The sequence below is a fragment of the Ostrea edulis genome, chromosome 2 (genome assembly GCF_947568905.1).
Source record: "Ostrea edulis chromosome 2, xbOstEdul1.1, whole genome shotgun sequence".
In the NCBI taxonomy this organism is placed as follows: domain Eukaryota; kingdom Metazoa; phylum Mollusca; class Bivalvia; order Ostreida; family Ostreidae; genus Ostrea; species Ostrea edulis.
The window spans coordinates 15,476,643-15,495,483 of NC_079165.1; the positions used below are offsets into that span (position 1 = coordinate 15,476,643).

Consider the following 18,841-nt stretch of genomic DNA (forward strand, 5'->3'; position numbering starts at 1 on the left):
GTGGCCGGTTGACAGGGGATGCTTACTCCTCCTAGGCACCTGATCCCATCTCTGATATATCAAGGGATACGCCTTTGCTCAATGTTCTGTTTTGTATTCCATATAGGAGTTATGAGATTAATCACTGTTCGTTATCTTCACCTTACAAATTCAATATTCTCAAATTATCTGTCGAGTATAGATTGGAATCCGTCTGCAATATCAATGTTGTGAAGAGTGTACACTATCGGCTATTTATATGATACTATTGTTATATACAATTATACAGACATCGAATAAAGGTCAACACAACAAACAATAATTGTTACAGATGCTCACTAAGAAATGTTACAGATGTAAAACGTATACCGTACCAATTTTATGGACCAAATGCGTATTTCGACAAATAATGTCTCCTCAGTGATGCTCAATACGAAATATTGGATATCCGAAATAACAATGAACTTGTAAGAACTAAAAAGAAAAACAGAGTGCCAGTTCTAAGGATCAGATGTTCTACACACGTTTCGTTCAAACACAGTACATATCACCATCAAACTCCATGTAGACATATGTGACTTATATCACTGTTGTTCATTTGAAGCATTAGTACATAAGATAAATTAATACGAGATAAATGACGAAGGTTAATATTAGTGCAGACAGACGATGAATTTCCGTACTCCATTGTAAATGTCCTAATTACTTTTAACGAGTTATTGAATTAAATTGTAAAAAAGAAGTCAAGATTGAGTGAAAATTAGCTCGGATATAAGTTGTAGGTTTGAAGATTGTAAAAGGAATAAGGCACCAGCATTGGCTTCAATCACGTGACACAGAATAATATACATTATCTATTAATCGGAATCTTTGTTTGACTGTATCATTCTCATTTTTAGATACATCGATTTGATTCTATAATATTCCGCCTCCTCTTTCAGTTTCTTTGTTTCCTGATTGTACTTTTCTCTCTCGGCTCTCAGTGTCAATATTTCCTCGTTTCTTATAATACTCCTTCTATTCGTCGTCTTAGCACTGGATAAGGAAGATGTCACATTCTGGTCGGTGACGTCATCCTGGTCAGTGCTCAGATCATACATGGTGGAATCACCTGAGAAAATATCGATTGATGAACGTTATAACACATGAGTGGACATTTCAACGGTGTACAAGCTTTGATTGTTTGTGCAATTCATACATGCGTGAACTAATGATTTCTTTTTTAAATGATATGGTGTTTCCATCGAAGCATCAATATGATTTTCCCTTCACAAGTATTTCATCTACACTGACCTTTATTACAAAACTATTTTTTGACGGAATGAATCTTATTTTATAGCATCTTGGTTGATTAAGAACAACTTATCATGCACATCGGAACAGCAATATGTGCCTGCTTTGTTGCTGCCCAAAACTATTTTGATATGGTGACGACGCTACCGGTAGGGCTAACATACACAGGCATGGATCCAAGCATTTTCCATTGGGTCCAACCTATACTAGATTGCACCTCTTACAGTGCTTTCACAATTGGAAGTGCATGGTATAGGAAAACATATATATTTCATATTCTACCACGCCTTAGCAGAAGTGTTTGAACTTTGCAGTCGGTCGCTATGAACATCTGATATAGTCTCTCAAATATAATTACGAAACAACGAATGAAAGCTCTTTAATGTGATATAATAAATCTCTTTAGAGATATTGACAGCAAGGCGCATAGTGATATCATTTGTATTTTATGTAATAATCCCATGTAACATTGATGCATTTTTGTGAAAGAACAATGTCACATTTTCAAATCCAAATCTTTGACACAGACACCCGATGTTTGGATACACGATCGTTGTGATCCATACACACATTTAGATGCATTCATGAAATGTATGAGAACCTGAAAGTGCGTGGATTTTATCTCTTTCAATTTTCAATTCAAGATACACATTACAATTTTGTCAAACTCTAAGTTACACAGTTTTACTGGAATGAACTAAGAAATGAAACTTATAATCCTTTGTTTGATGCATGTATCGCGCATTGATAAAAAGTTTTCTGTCCAATTGTTCGTTTGATATATGCATCAAACAAACAATTATAAGATTTATTTCATATCACTTAAGGAAGTTAGTTCCTGAGCTTTTGAGTACAACTGCGAAGGATGCTACAACCAAGTATTTACTTGTTCAATATTGATTCCATTGGTGTATTATATTACACATTTATTGCTGAACCCTATCCAATTGAAAATTTCTGTGTCAATTCAAATTTTGAAAGGGTATGACAGGGACTATATTTTGTGGCGGAAGGATTCATTAATCTAAAAGTTCTAATTCTGCATGACATCACATTTTCTGTTTCATCCAATGTATCGTCTTTTTTATACTCCTCTACATGTATTTCAGTTTTATAATTTATGATACAGGTAGTTGAGACTTGAAACTACTTCAACTGTTGTGATTCATTAACTAGGTTGATATATTTTTTTCCAAACAGAACACCGATTCATAAAAAAGTTTAGATTAATTTACTCGAAATTTTGTATAAAAATTCAGTATTCTAGCCAATAGTTCAAAAATTGGATCTCCAACTCCCACTTTTTTTAAAGTTGCATTTTAAATTGTAAGACCAGACTTTGACAATTGTGTAACATTTTAGAAATTGACATTACTCCTAATATGTCCTTTTAAACTATCAATTTTGGTATCATGAAGTTTTTCGTATATCAAGTGCGAAGAGTTCATTATTTATTTCCATTACTAGTTTTAATTTATTTTTCTTATCTGTAGTTTTAAAAGTCATTATTATGTATCTATTTAATGTAATGATTGATTTGCGTTGCTTATGTTGTGTTGATATCAACAGAAAAATCAAGTTTAACGAATAAATTCTAAGTGTAAAAGGTAATGTTTAGAACACTATAACTCAATAACAAGCATTGCGACCCCAGTTTTTCTTTTTAATTTCCTAATTCTCCTTCAATGTAGAAATCAAAAATACACTTCCCAAAAATTGCCATTACTCAAAATCTCATGTGCGAACCTCTTTAATTATGTTTTTCAAACATAAAAACAAATGGTTTCTTCCATCAAAAGTTTGAATTAACGTTTTCAAAAGGGCGCGTAGCAATACGTATGTGTAACAATGAAAACAGCAAGAAAACTGCATGGCTGTGCATTCAGGTCAGGTATAGTTACTGTGCAGAATTAAATGGATTATGCACCAAATTAAAGGTACAATGGTTAAAAGCTGAATTAAATATAAAGGAAAGGAAGAAGGGGTGACCAGATTCATGTTGCATTGTGTTGCAGGAGACGTTGGAACGCAACTCTGCTCCATTTCAATATGAAGTAAAAAGCTCAACACCTCTTCATGTAAAACTTATACGGTGCCAATTTTGTTGCACCAGATGTGCATTTCGACAAATAATGTCTCTTCAGTGATGCCGAACCGAATGTTTGAAATCCGAAATAACTATGAAGTTTTAGATCTAAATATAGCCAAAAACAGCGTGCCAAACAAGTGGAGCCAAATTCGTCCAAGGATAAGAGCTATGCATGAGGGAGATAATCCTTAATTTTGAAATGAATTTCTAAATTTTATAACAGCAATTAAATATACATCCGTATTTTCAAGCTAGTAACGAAGTACTTAGCTACTGGGCTGTAGAGACCCTCGAGGACTAACAGTCCACCAGCAGAGGCCTCGACCCAGGGGTCATAATGTAAAACTTATACGGTACCAATTTTGATGCACCAGATGCGCATTTCGACAAATAATGTCTCTTCAGTGATGCTGAACGAAATGTTTGAAATCCGAAATAACTATGAAGTTTTAGATCTAAATATAGCCAAAAACAGCGTGCCAAACAAGTGGAGCCAAATTCGTCCAAGGATAAGAGCTATGCATGAGGGAGATAATCCTTAATTTTGAAATGAATTTCTAATTTAAAACGCACTCGTTGACCGAGCCCCATATAACGCAATTCAATTTCATTAATATCTCCTAGATCAAAAATTGCCGTTTGCTACGTCATGCTATCGAACTCATAAAGCAGAAGTTACACACCTGGAACTCGTGTAATCTGTCTAATTCTGTTAATGGCCTACGTCATCAAGTTGAACATTTGCTACGTCATCACTAAGCTTATGTATGTTGTCTCTTTAAATCAATTTGTATTTTATTCACATCTTTGGTTGTGTTTATTTTTGATAACAATGAAAAACAGAAGTCAAACGAATGCATTTTGTTGATAATACTTGTGTAGAAATTCCATTTCTATAAATAGCACAAATATTAGAACGAAGAAGACGCATTTCAGAGAAAAATAGTCCCACGTGCTTAGTGCAGATGGATTTTGAAATTTTTTTAAAATAAGAAATCAAACGATTTTTTCATCCAATCAGCATCGTTGTTAAGTGGCCACTTTAACAGTTATTAAATAATTATATTACAAATGAGAAACGAACTGTTGTAGCCAATCCGTTGTGATTAAACGTATAAAAACACGTTGGATTGCAGTCAGCATGATAAATTAGGTATGCGCGTCCCTGGTAATGAATTATATTTGCCATATCGCTGGTGTACTGAATGTTCCCATTCATTGGACCATACGATGTAGAATATTATATATAGTAGACAATACATGAAATAGAGAAACTAAATAAATTCATATTACTCCTGAAATACCTACATTGTACGTTCAAATCATAGGATTTAGAGGTTGTTCCAAAGTAGTCTCTGACTGTACAGGTGTATACTCCATTATCTGTCTTTAAAAGGGTGCTAAAGTGAAGACGTTCCCCATTGTGAATTAACTTTCTATCGTGGAACCAATGGTAGGATAGACATCCATCTTTGCAAGTAGCCGAACACTCCATTTCAAACGGCTCGTGTTCACTTCCACGTGGAGGTTTTGTTGTAATCCTTGTATTATCCGGTCCCTCTAAACAGAGATAAGCAATGCACGATTGAGAAATACATACATGTATGACAACTTTATGACAAACAGAATAATTTCATCTTCCCCATCGCAACTTCCCATATCTATATAGCAAATTCCATTATCATCTGCATATGGTGTTTTTTTATCTTTCAACTGATTCGATACGCAAGAGTTTGCTCTGCGTATGGTCAGTTTTTAAATCGAGGTAAGCTACTGACAAACAAGTTGATGGTACCCGAGTTTCAAAAATATCGTTTAAGGTCAGCATTGCGAATTATATGGTCGTTATAACGATCTAGTTTGTCAATACAACCTATCGTTGGGTCAAATGTTGCCTGACGTGTTTCATATCGATTTTAGACCGTTCTTGACACACTGATTTTGACTACGCATAACTACGTTTACCTGATCAAGATATAGGACTCACGGCGGGTATGACCGGTCGACATGAGATGCTAACTCTTACAAGCCACATGATCACACCTCTGGTATATCCGGGGGTCCGTGTTTGCACCAACTCTCTATTTTGTATTGCTTATATGAGTTATGAGATTGATCATTGTTAGTTATCTTCACCTTTCACATACATGTATGATGTATAGTGACTCTTATTTATATATTTCCTAGAAATAGTTTAGTGGTGTGAATACTTTTTTTATTTTGCTATAGAAATAGACAATATGTAACGGCTAGTCCAAAATTAGATTGTGTGCAACTATCAATAATAAGATATGTATTGATGAACTTAATCATCATTTGATCAACTTAAATATGTAAAGAATCTTTGTACATTCATATCGTAATGATTTATATATGGGAACCCGAATTTCCTCGATGCGAAGTACATGGCAACAACAGTCCTTAATAAATAAGAGATTTTACTCGGCATCCTTACCTGACATAACACTGTCATCATTTCCTAAGTGTTTCCCTTACATTTGTACCATGCTATACCCCATGATATATCCATAACACAACTTATTCCCAAACTGAATAAATCTCCCATCTCTCCAAATATGGCGCTAAAACATGCGGTACCACGAGAGTCGCTCGTACTGTAATTCGGCCCTCGTCAACCATTTGCTATAAAAGCCAGGCATTTGAGACCAAGAGAAGAGAAGAGAAGATAGAGACTTAAGATACACTTCTCACTATAGAATGGAGCCTGAAGAGCCCAAGAGGATGGTGATTAATCAATTATCACTGTTGTAGTGTATTACCCGACTAGGATTTGGTGCCACCCTTTTGTGATTATTAGTCTTTGATCCGGCTGTACTGTTGCATCTATCCGGGTATCCCATTGAACCCGGTTAACTTTATATACTATTCGGGTTTCCCACATTTGATGTTTTATATATATTATCATAATTTATTATTTCATTAAATATATATGTATTAATTAAGCCCATCTCGTGTTTGGTTTTAAATTATTCAAGGTAGATCTAAGAAACAGGAGACCCACGCATAAAATTATTGTAACCCAAGTCATTGACGGACGAAATGTTACAAATGAAATATCACGAATAATATATTTGACTTGTACGTTTACATGAATGATTAACACAAGATACACATGACCTTATTCTTCGTATGATCAGTTTTTAAACCGAGGCAGGCAACCGACAAACAAATTGATGGTTCTGTGGTTTCAACAATCTCGTTTAAAGTAAGCATTTTGCAAATTCTATGGTCGTTTTACCAATCTACGTTGCCAATACAACTTATCATTTTTTATACCGATTGCTAGGCCGTTCTTCGCACACTGGTTTTGACTACGGGCAACTCCGTTTACCTGATCAAGATATAGGGCTCACGGTGGGTGTGGCTGGTTGACAGCGGATGCTTACTCCTCCTAGGCACCTGATCCCATCTCTGATATAATTGGGGTCTGTGTTTGCCCACCTCGTATTGCTTATGGGATTTATGAGATCGATCACTGTTCTTTATGTTCACCTTTCATTAATAGCTTTGTGTTTAGGTTGCAATATTGATGGCTCCAAAACAAACCATACCTCACACTTTTCAGCCGTCTTGAAAAATCTGATAAATATGATCGATGATGCTCGAATTATATTTTTTATCCTCCATATTTCTATAAGGTTGTTATAATTTACATGCCGTGAATTTCAATCAAATACTACTCACTCTTCATGTCGACTGTTATCCATCTACTTTCTCTTTCGCTGACATCGTTCTTTGCCACACATTTAAAGCGTTTATCACTGTTATACCAGAACCCTTTATTTGCAAATAACGTGTCGCCTGTATCAAAGACTGTGTCCAGCCAATATGGCATATCTATCTTCCACGTGTAGTTACACTCTGGCAGACAGTCTGCTTGACATGTGATATTCTCCAGTGGTCTTCCTCCTCGTCGTGAATAATAAACGTTACTGCCTGGCATTATTTTCACAGTCTTAGGCGAATCTAAGATTATATGGTACATGTATATGTAATTAGTTCAAAATGTATTAGCTTTTACTTCTTTTATGAATTATGGAAGAAAGGAAACGAAACAATCCACTTGCAATGTGTAATTAGTTGATGAAATTGTTTGCTAATACACAGAACTGTTTAGAATCATAGTACTTTCCTATAATCTTACATTGTCTGACATTACTTTCACTTCTTGGGGGAATCGAAAATGTGTTGTTATAGGTATTAATATATCACCAAATATTATGTAACGTTTTCTTAATTTTGGAACAAAGGATAAACAAAACACTCTACTTAGAACATGTAAACAATTTATCAAAATATTCCAAATTTTACATGGCGAATTAACAAAACATTGTGACATATTTCACCCGAATACTAGTAATCAATCTAAGGTGCCGTATCTTAATTAAAGACTAAAAATCCCCAAAATCTACTGTCTAATGTATTTAAAAGCGTTCACATAAAAATTAAGGTTATACATTTTCCCAGAAGCTCATTTTAAAGACTTTATCATTTGTTTTGTAAACAGAGATTGTGGTTTGTTATTATTGATGAAATTTTTAAAAGAAAGGGATATCGATCTAAGTTCATTATATCTTTCATATTTTAAGCAGTTTTGGGGTAAAATGTGTCATCTAAAAGTTAAGATTTGTAACTATGCAGAGTTAAGATGCTTTATATCACAAAATCAATATTTCACTTCTTTGTGTGTATACATAAAAAGAATCGAGTCTTTGTTTACATAACACATATATAAGGCTAAAATAAAGATTTTGTTCGATGTTAAAATCCAGGTTAATATTTTGTCGGTATAAAGGCTATACAGAACAATAGGAATTGACAAAATCTACGAATTATATACGGGTATTAAAGGAATACTAATCTACTCAATATGGAGAGCAAATTAGGAAGGAATTACGTTTATGGTGGATATGCGGAATCGTGCGAATTTTTTCTATTAAAAACATCATGGGATATTTACAGTGTGAAGTCGTGCAGAATGGCGATTTCATGATAAACATGAACTTTACCACCCCCCCCCCTTCCATTGCCCGAATTGATCCTTTCTATCCTGTTTCCGTCTGATTGTCTTTTATTGCTGAATGTGCCCCTCCAACAGCCTGTAGGCTTTCCCATCGGAGAATACATAATTAAATAGGAAATTAAATTGAAACACATGTTGTAATTCCTACGATAATATTCGAAGATTACGGTATGTATAGCTTTATGTATTGAAAAAATCACAAACACATGTTAGAGTTCGTTAAGAGAGTTAAAGACACCATGAAAAATGTCCATCTGAAAGTTACAAGTTAGTACGTATTCCGCAAAATAAAGTAAAGGTATGGGTTCTTCTCAATAAGTTTAGGTACTTGAGAAAAAACAGGCGTTTTAAATCTTAGAATACATGTAAATGTTATACAGTCAGTGTTCGTTATACAGTGAAAACTGCCTAATTTGATACCTGCGTAATCCGTTTCACTGTGCATTCCGACCCTTATTCTCATTTTCAATGTCAGATTTTCATTGATTTCACACTGTTTATTTCAAAACACTGTGAATTCGGACAAAACACTTGTCTCCCAGTGTATGTCAGATTTAACAGGTCCCATTGTATACAACGGTATCGGACCTGACTGTCGCCATTCTATGATGTAAATCTTTGAATACATCAAACTCGTATTGACATACAATAATAACAATATCGCTTGAATTAGATACCATTGATACTCATCATAGATGTACACGACGCAAGAGAAACTGACGAATAATTCGTTACATATAGATGATACTTACAGTAAACTGTTACTTTCACTTGTTTAGAAGACACAATCCCTTCAATTCCACTTGTTGCTGCACATCCATAATTACCAGAACTCCGTCTGTTGGATATAATATAAATGGTCTTCCATCGTTGAGGAGACAGCACTCCCCCATCTTTATACCACGATATGCTACATGCTGGATTGCAGTCGGACACACAAGTCAGCGAAGTACCAGTATATCCCTCTCTCAGAACAATTTCAGCATCGGCATTTGTCAAGCCCTTCATAATTCTGACGTTTCTTGGTCAATCTTTCAAAAATGCGTACCAAACATAACAATAAATAAGGAAGAATGAGGGAAAACTAATATTGTCCCAGTCTTACATACATTTGTAGACATGTAATTAACCCAATCAGAAGAGGATGTTGATAAGAAATATGGCTAAATGACGGAACACGTGGGGTGAACTTTCATGCTACAATTTACCTACAAGTATGTACTGTAGATGTTCTTTCGCGGGGTCATTTTTCCGCGCATTAATTATAGTGCGAAGTCATAATTTTTTTTTCGGAATTGTATGTGGTATAACAGATTTATATTCAATCGTTTCATTATCCCTGTATTTTTGTCTTCAATTTAACAACAGAGCCATAAATTAGTTGTTGATCTACCGTACCTCGGCGTTCGCCGTGAATTGCGGTATTTATGTAGACATGGACGAAGCTTTTAACCAGAAAAAATACTTTGTAGAATATGCATATCATTTATTTTATGCAGTTAAATTAATCTTCTGCAATGAGGTTGATAAAATCAAAGTAGTTAGTACTCAAGTGTTTCGGGCTGTATAAAGCTGTTCATCCCGAGTTGTTTAAATTAGAAAAAAAAAATACTCACATAGTATATGCAGATGAATGTCTTCAGCCGACTCGGTGTTGTCAGATAATATACATTTATAAATTCCATCATCTGAGACAAGCGCTTGTCGACTTGGAAATATGCTCTGGTTAGGATGAATCGTATTGTAGACCTCGGAATTCCTCAGAACCCTGATGATAGAAGAACCACAGCCTCCATAGTTGCAGTCAATGGTACACACAACATTGGATGGAAGATTACGGTTTACCTCAAGTGTAATATTCTTCTTTATAGATGATAACCTGACAGTCCTATCTGCAATAGTCATATTATTCAGGGAATTCTCATTCTCCAATTATGCTTCACTGTTTTTGTAAAAATGAAACTCATGTAGTAAACGTAAATTATGATTAGATATTTTTCTACAGTATTATAAGTATCATTGATGTTTGACGTACATTTGATATCAAGTGTGACTGTGTTAGACGAATCGACACGAGTCCCGAACACAGGATTCCAGACTGTGCAGCTGTACTGTCCCGAGTTTTTTCGATCCATGGTGAGCACTTTTGTCTTTCTTGAAGATAACCAGCGTCCGTTGCGATATAACGTCCAATAATTACATCGTGGATTACAGTCTGCATTACAAGTAATGGTTATTGTTCCACTTCCTTTCCATTATTCCTCAGTGTCAGTGGTGTACTGAATGGTTACGTTGCTGGGACCATCTATAAATAAAACTAACTAGATCGTTTGTACTTTGTACAATATCTCCAAGAAAGATATTCCAAGGAATCAAATTTGAAGCTAAAGATTCGTGGGTCTGAGTGGTCAATTGAGTTTTACACTGCTTACAACATACATAAAAATTGAGAATTGCTGTGTGTACACAATATTGGATTAGTCCTCTGACATTCCAACATTCATCTACCCCACCCCACCCCCATCCCAATAATTTTTCCCTGATCACCACCTGACTACTTTCCTGTTATTTTTTCATGTCACTCCACGACAACACCCTGATCAGCTGTCTCTGGGTTTTAGATAGTTGTGAAAACAAGTGAATATTGTTTATTTGACCCCCCCCCCCTCTCTCTCTCTCACTAACATGACCAAGGCCACGAACAATTATATTTGTCAAATCTTCGGTAGAACTTCTCCCTCTCTCTCTATCTCTCTCTTGCTCGGGACAAACGGACAAGTGTTTTATTTAGGTAATAAAAATATATACAAAAGAGGCTACCAATACGTGCACTTTTACACGCGTACACACACTGCAAAGTACATATTTGTTAATCTTAGGGGTGAATTAGGGCAATTTCTATTCGTTCATTGATCTGATTCATGAAAGGTGAAGATAACGAACAGTGATTAATTTCAAAACTCCTATAAGCAACACAAACTAGATAGTTGGGCAAACACGGACCCCTGGACACACCAGAGGTGGGATCAGGTGCTTAGGAGGAGTAAGCATCCCCTCTCGACCGGTCACACCCGCCGTGTATACATAACGCGCGACAAAATAATGGGTAAAGCAATTATTCCCAAACGAGGACGAGTTAATTAATGATGATCACCATTGCAAAAATCACTTCGTATTTAGTGCTATTCCTAATTAAGCAAGATGTCTCAATTAAAAACATTCTTACATCGATATTTATCTTCAGATTGTACTCGTGTTTCAGATTGTTCTCGCGCTCTGTCATGTTATTCCAAAATGAATTACAATAGATTCGCAAAGTTCTAAAACGATATCTCAAATATACCTCACATGTTTGATATAGTTATCAAATTTTGATTAATGTTATATAATGAATATTTTTCGTATATTGTAATTGCTAAAATATTAGAATTCTCAATCATAAAATCTTGCATCTTGAAAAATCAATCGAATTCTCGAGTTGTCGGAAGATATCTTAACTCAACCAGAGTGTAATATTCGTGTTTGTTCAGAGAGAGAGAGAGAGAGAGAGAGAGAGAGAGAGAGAGAGAGAGAGAGAGAGAGAGAGAGAGAATAATAAAATCAAGAAATACAAAACACTCGAATAACATTTCACTGTTAGCGTTTTCGGCTTTAATGTCTATTCAGACAGTTATAAAAAGAAGTGATATAATACGTGTGTACACAGTATTAGACAAAATACAGGTATAGGTTGAAATAATGCCTTTTTCTTCAAAAACAGCTACAAAAGAGATTTAATGTACTTATACATTTAGGTTATTGGACTAAAATTAAATTCATACTTCATTCAATGAATTTCATAGTTACAAATGACAATTGTTTTCCAAAAGTAGCATTAGTCAGTATTTAACATACAAGACAATGCAATACAAAGGGAAGACAAGTCTTACAAATAAGCAATTTTGTACAATAAATGTACTTCACATTGACAGGGTCATTTGTTTCGATTACAAGCTGGGACATACTTTTTAGAAAAAGTACATTAATAATAATGCATTTAATATTACTGATAGCTTGGGTTTTAAAAAATCAAATGATACCTTTGATGTTTTTATTCTTCAAAATGGTTGGATTCACGCAAATGTATTGACTACAATTACATTTATATTTTTTCAACATATTTCAAAGCTATAACTGACAATGGTTTTAAATATTGACAAGTCAAAATTAAATATTGACAAGTGAAAATTAAATAGTGACAAATAAAAATTAAATATGCAGAACATCAATGGGTAGTCAACCCCTAAAAGGTGACATCATGCCACAACCAGTTTTAAACGGGTTAAATAATCAGAAAGACAGTCACTCCCATTTTCAAGTTCCTAATCAGAATATGATCATTTAGTTAACTCGGTTGAAAAGGTACATTGGGTGGAATAGGTAGTACTTTCTTTAGTTAGAGAAATCCGGTGACACATAATCTGCAAAAGAGCGGACGTAGCTAATATAACACAATACAATTTATAAATAATTCTAGAGATAAAGAACCCACAAAGTGAAACCTAAATGGAGGAAATATGAGATAATAATGCATGTGTGATATACAATTGCCGGGGAGGGGGTGTAGGGTAGAGTTCACAAATTAACAATATTAATGTTATGTAGGAATTTTCGTCAATCTAGGAGCGTTTTAGAATTGAAGGGGGAAATGTTCACATGTTTAATAGATACCGTTAGTAAAAAATGATAATCATAATGATATATAAAAACTCACTACATATTATTATATCACATTCACATTACATTTTTAACTTATACAACTCATTTTATTCAGCAAAAGTTTGACTTTCACAATAAAGATACCAGTCAGAAATTACAGTTGATGCAAGGTGAAGATAACGAACAGTGATCAATCTTATAACTCCTACAAGCAATACAAAATAGATAGTTGGGCAAACACGGACCCCTGGACACACCAGAGGTGGGATCAGGTGCCTAGGAGGAGTAAGCATCCCCTGTTGACCGATCACACCCGCCGTGAGCCCCATATCCTGATCAGGTAAACGGAGTTATCCACAGTCAAAATCAGTGTGCCAAGAACGTCTTAACAATCGGTATGAAACACGTCAGACAGCATTTGACCCAATGCGAGGTTGTATTGACGAAATAGATCGTTATAACGACCATAGAATTTGCGAAATGCTGACTTCAATCGAGACTGTTGAAATCCCTGTACCATCAACTTGTTTGTCAGTAGCTTACCTCGATTTAAAAACTGACTATACCCAGAACAAGCTCTTGCATATCGAATCAGTTGAGATATATAAACACCATATGCAGGTGATAATGGAATATTGCTATATAAACGTGGGAAGTTGACGATGGAGAAGCTGAAATCATCCCGTTTGTCATACAGTTGAGTTGTTAGTTTGCCGTTAATGTCTACTTTCAATAAAATATCTTAAGTATGAAGCAGAAGTGGACGACTCTGTGGTGTCCTTTATTTCGAGCTCACAGGGATATATCAAATCGACATATGAATGAAAGCTATCATTGTTAATAGACAAAACGTCATCGATATATCTCATTACCACAGAACTTAAAACATGTATAAGATATTCATGTTTGATTTGACTGAAATCATGACATGAGAAAATATTACAGGTTTATTTTAAGTAAATGTGAGAAAATGTAATAATCATATGTTGATGGGTACACTACAGTATTAAATCCGTGTATATTATTATGTCAGTTTTGAAGTTATAATTACATTTTTGTATGTGTATCGTCATTCATGAAACTTGTAGAAGATTAAAGAATGTAAAAAAAAAAATAGCTGGGGGGTTTATATACCAAATGAACTTCAGTAGGACTTTTTGTTGAAGTTTATAATATATGCTTGGAGATGTTGTTGGTATATCCCTTTGCATTTGTAATATAAACTGTACAATTTCCATGTTAACAAATGAGTTCTTTCCACTCGTGTTTAAAATCAGCATTCACTTTTCCCGTCTCTTTTTTTAATAACCTCCTAGTTTGTTAGGATTCACTGTTTTCGCAACCTGATTTTGAATTGAGATCAACCTCATTATTAATTACCAAAAAAACTCTACTTTCATCTTTTAATTCCTACGGGTAATTGTTCACTGAACTCTGTAGTACAAGTCATCAAAATGCATACTTACGTAAATCTAAGGGATTTCTGAAAATGGTTGTAAAGTGTTTCGGATTTCTTCTCTATTATGTTGGTGTGTTTTGACATGAATATATGTGACACTTGCTACTTGGTATCTATCAGAAATATAAGTAGTTTTTTCTTCTTTTCTGATTTTAGTTTTTTGTTACTTCTTTCCTTCCTTGCTTGACAAGTATCAAACTATAAATTGATTTCATTTTAGTGGTATTCTAAAATTGTTTCGTGCAATATTAAACTAGAACATATTAGTTATTCATTAGGTATGTAGTTGTTGTGAATGGTAGGCTTGGGAGTTTCCATTCATTTCTATCTGGTCAGCATCCGTCGTGCGTTCACAATTGAGCACTTAAACCCGATACTACCATTAAAATTATTTTCAAATTTTCAAACACTACCAAAATTTCACCAAATTTAAAAAATCTTCTTCTTTACAACCTAACATATGTTAGTAAAATCAATTGCATAGTCATGTAGAGCAAGAAGATCTTTACCAAATTTGTAAATTTCATGATTTTTGGGATAGAGATTCTGACTGCAGGGTTGGACCAAACTAGGTAGATAGGGTTTAGGTGTAAAACATTTCGATAGTACATGTATCTTCTTTGATGCTATTGATACCAAAATTAAAACTAAATAGATATTTCAAAGAAGCAGGTATCCCTTTACCAAAATGTAAATTTCATGATTCCAGGGATAGGGTTTGGTTCCCGGGACAGGTTGGACCAAAAGTATTATAATCGTTTTTGTGTTTACCAATGTCATATACAGTTTATATTTCAACATACACATAATGAACCATCTCAGGACATTGTTTCCCATCCATATCTGTTATTTCCTGATCGAAAATGTATCATTTAGTTGTGTGATAAAAAAAAATGCATGGACTTCCTCTCTTGTTGTTTCTAATCATTGATATTACAGACAGAATTTATGAAATCAGCTTAGCGCTTTCCAGTACTTTCAGTACTTTGATTTATATATACTGAACTTTTCAAGTATAATCGCAATGTTTTGCATAAAATATATTTGGATTTAGAATATACATGAGCATAATTATGATATACTATTTAGTACAGATGTACAGGTTTTTTAAAAGTATTTTGGGTTCTGATAATTGTAACATTTGAGACATCGCCACTCCCATTCCCACATTAAGTGCATGTAAAATGCATAAAAAGTAAATTGTGTTTCCGGTGTTGGCGGAACCTTCGTTCTCAGTATTGGGCGGGGTAATTTAACGACGTGAAGAACTATATCATGAATTGTGGCATCTGTAAGCGAAAATAGCATCTAAAGAAAACAAAGAAACCTTTCCGCTCAATAACAGTATCTGACAAAGGCTACTCACAAATTGGTGTAGATTTAATTGGACCATGGGAAGTTAAATTTCTTGAATACAGTCATGCCATGAATTATTTATATCGATTCCTAAATTTAAGGAATTTTAGCTTCATGTATGTCATATCAAAATGATTGACTCAAAATTAGGTAAGATGGGTATCTAAATGGCGTATAAAATATCCTCAGTTTTCCAAAAATATTAATCAGTATCACCATTACCTAGCATAGCTACAGAACTTTAGATCCCTGAGAAGATATTGCGACAGATCTGAGAGCTACAGATTCCCCCTATAAAACCCCTCGTTTTACAGCGCACAAAAATGCGCTCCTTGTATTGCCATATGTTTGCATAACCGTCTCCTAAATTTAATGTAAAACAAATCCTAACATATTTTCCTATTCTACTTGTGTCCAAACATGCCTTCAAATATTCATGAAAGACTCATACGACCCAAACAATCATTATTTTTTTTAAATATTATTTAGTTCGTTGACATAGCAATGGTGGGCAACTCAGTCAATTCGAATCCCGGTTCATCTCCATACTTGTACAATGTCGTTAAGATATGAACTAGTATCCCCCAGATCAATCTGATAACGCCTATAAGCAATTAATCCAAACTAGAGAGTTAGTCAAACACGGACCTTGGATATACCAGAGGTGGGAGCAGGTGCCTTGGAGGAGTATGAATATTTAAAACAGTCATATATAGTATATCAGTATTAGCCAATGTTTTCAACAGTCATATAGTGACTCAGTATTAGTCATTGTTTTAGATAGTCATATAGTATTTCACTATTAGTAATTGTTTTAGACAGTCATATATTATTTCACTATTAGTCATTGTTTTAGACAGTCATATATTATTTCACTATTAGTCATTGTTTTAGACAGTCATATAGTATTTCACTATTAGTCATTATTTTAGACAGTCATATAGTATTTCAGTATTAGTCATTGTTTTCATCAGCCATAAATGTAGTATATCAGTATTAGGTAATGTTTTAAACAGTCATATAGTATATCAGTATTAGGTAATGTTTTAAACAGTCATATAGTATATCAGTATTAGGTAATGTTTTAAACAGTCATATAGTGACTCAGTATTAGTCATTGCTTTAAACAGTCCTATAGTATATCAGTATTAGTCATTGTTTTAAATAATTATCTATAATATCTCAGTATTAATCATTGCTTTAAAAAGTCATATATAGTATATCATTATTAGTCATTGTTTTAAACAGTAAATATACAGTCATATAGTGTATCTCACTATTAGTCAATGCTTTAAACAGTCACATACAGTATCTCACTATTAATCATTGTTTTAAACAGTCACATATATTATATCAGTATTAGTAATTGTTTTCACCAGTCATATATAGTATTTCAGTATTAGTCATTGTTTTAGACAGTCATATAGTATTTCACTATTAGTCATTGTTTTAGACAGTCATATATTATTTCAGTATTAGTCATTGTTTTAGATAGTCATATAGTATTTCACTATTAGTAATTGTTTTAGACAGTCATATATTATTTCACTATTAGTCATTGTTTTAGACAGGCATATAGTATTTCACTATTAGTCATTGTTTTAGACAGTCATATATTATTTCACTATTAGTAATTGTTTTAGACAGTCATATATTATTTCACTATTAGTCATTGTTTTAGACAGTCATATATTATTTCAGTATTAGTCATTGTTTTAGATAGTCATATAGTATTTCACTATTAGTAATTGTTTTAGACAGTCATATATTATTTCAGTATTAGTCATTGTTTTAGACAGTCATATAGTATTTCAGTATTAGTCATTGTTTTCATCAGCCATAAATGTAGTATCTCAGTATTAGGTAATGTTTTAAACAGTCATATAGTATATCAGTATTAGGTAATGTTTTAAACAGTCATATAGTGACTCAGTATTAGTCATTGCTTTAAACAGTCCTATAGTATATCAGTATTAGTCATTGTTTTAAATAATTATCTATAATATCTCAGTATTAATCATTGCTTTAAAAAGTCATATATAGTATATCATTATTAGTCATTGTTTTAAACAGTAAATATACAGTCATACATTGTATCTCAGTATTAGTCATTGCTTTAAACAGTCATACATTGTATCGCAGTATTAATCATTGTTTTAAACAGTCATATATAGTATTTCAGTTTTAGTCATTGTGTTAAACGTTTATATACTGTATGGCAGTATTAGTCATTGTTTTAAATGTTTATATACTGTATGACAGTATTAGTTATTGTTTTAAACAAGCATACAGTATCTCTATATCAATCTATTCATAGTTTTAAAGAATCATAAACGTAATGTCACATCACATGTATTAGTCATTGTTTTGCACTGTGATATAGTAATGCGGTAGTATTCATTATTTTAAACATCCATGCACTCAAAACTAGCTTGTTCATTTTTGTAGATAGTAGACGCATACCAAAGATAATTAAATGTACAAAGCAATCTGAGAAACGATTCTCACCTTGCGCTAATGACAGTATTACATGTGCAGAATATAACACAAGGTAGGTAACTCCCCGTCTTTCCATCTCCACTGTGTGTTGTGAAATATGTCTCCTATAGAGAATCAATGGTTATAAATAGACATATACACCTAACCACACTTAACATATCTTAAATATTCCACTTGAAAAGGAACAGTAATCGTGTTATCTGATGTAACTTCATGTATTATGAGAGAAGTTAAGAGGTATATCAGTCTGTCATGGGTTCTCACGCACTTGTAGCTACCATTGTGATGTAACGTGACCAACATTACTTAGGGAAAATTTAGCTTCTTGGTATCTCTAGTGTGAAATGGAATCTTATCATCACATCTTGTTGAAACGAAGAGTCCAAAATCATCTAAAGATACCTATTTGAATTGTATAGTCAAT

The 18,841-nt window shown here is 33.7% G+C and overlaps 1 protein-coding gene across 2 annotated transcripts; it reads right to left on the reverse strand.

Moving 5' to 3' along the window:
- Positions 1-214: 214 nt before the first annotated feature.
- Positions 215-18,510, reverse strand: LOC125679750 (hemicentin-1-like). Of its 2 annotated transcripts, XM_056156203.1 has the most exons (7): positions 18,427-18,510; positions 10,441-10,710; positions 10,022-10,297; positions 9,158-9,436; positions 7,067-7,348; positions 4,670-4,921; positions 215-1,090 (listed from the first exon to the last, which is right to left on the reverse strand). In XM_056156203.1, the coding sequence occupies exons 4-7, from the start codon at positions 9,411-9,413 to the stop codon at positions 837-839; spliced, it is 1,044 nt and encodes a 347-aa protein (XP_056012178.1). In that variant the 5' UTR covers positions 9,414-9,436; positions 10,022-10,297; positions 10,441-10,710; positions 18,427-18,510; the 3' UTR covers positions 215-836. The 2 variants fall into 2 exon arrangements, with proteins under 2 accessions (XP_056012178.1, XP_056012177.1); XM_056156202.1 differs by lacking the exon at positions 18,427-18,510 and having other exon boundaries at positions 10,441-10,898.
- Between the last annotated feature and the right edge of the window lie 331 nt (positions 18,511-18,841).

What these genes read in the sequence shown, in the direction of transcription:
- LOC125679750 (XM_056156203.1), bottom strand. Translation starts at nt 9,413, where the DNA reads ATGAAGGGCTTGACAAATGCCGATGCTGAAATTGTTCTGAGAGAGGGA. An exon ending in GATAACAGTCGACATGAAGA is followed by an intron (nt 4,922 to 7,066) that starts GTGAGTAGTATT and finishes ATCTCTGTTTAG; the next exon opens with AGGGACCGGATAATACAAGG. An exon ending in CTATGATTTGAACGTACAAT is followed by an intron (nt 1,091 to 4,669) that starts GTAGGTATTTCA and finishes ATATTTTCTCAG; the next exon opens with GTGATTCCACCATGTATGAT.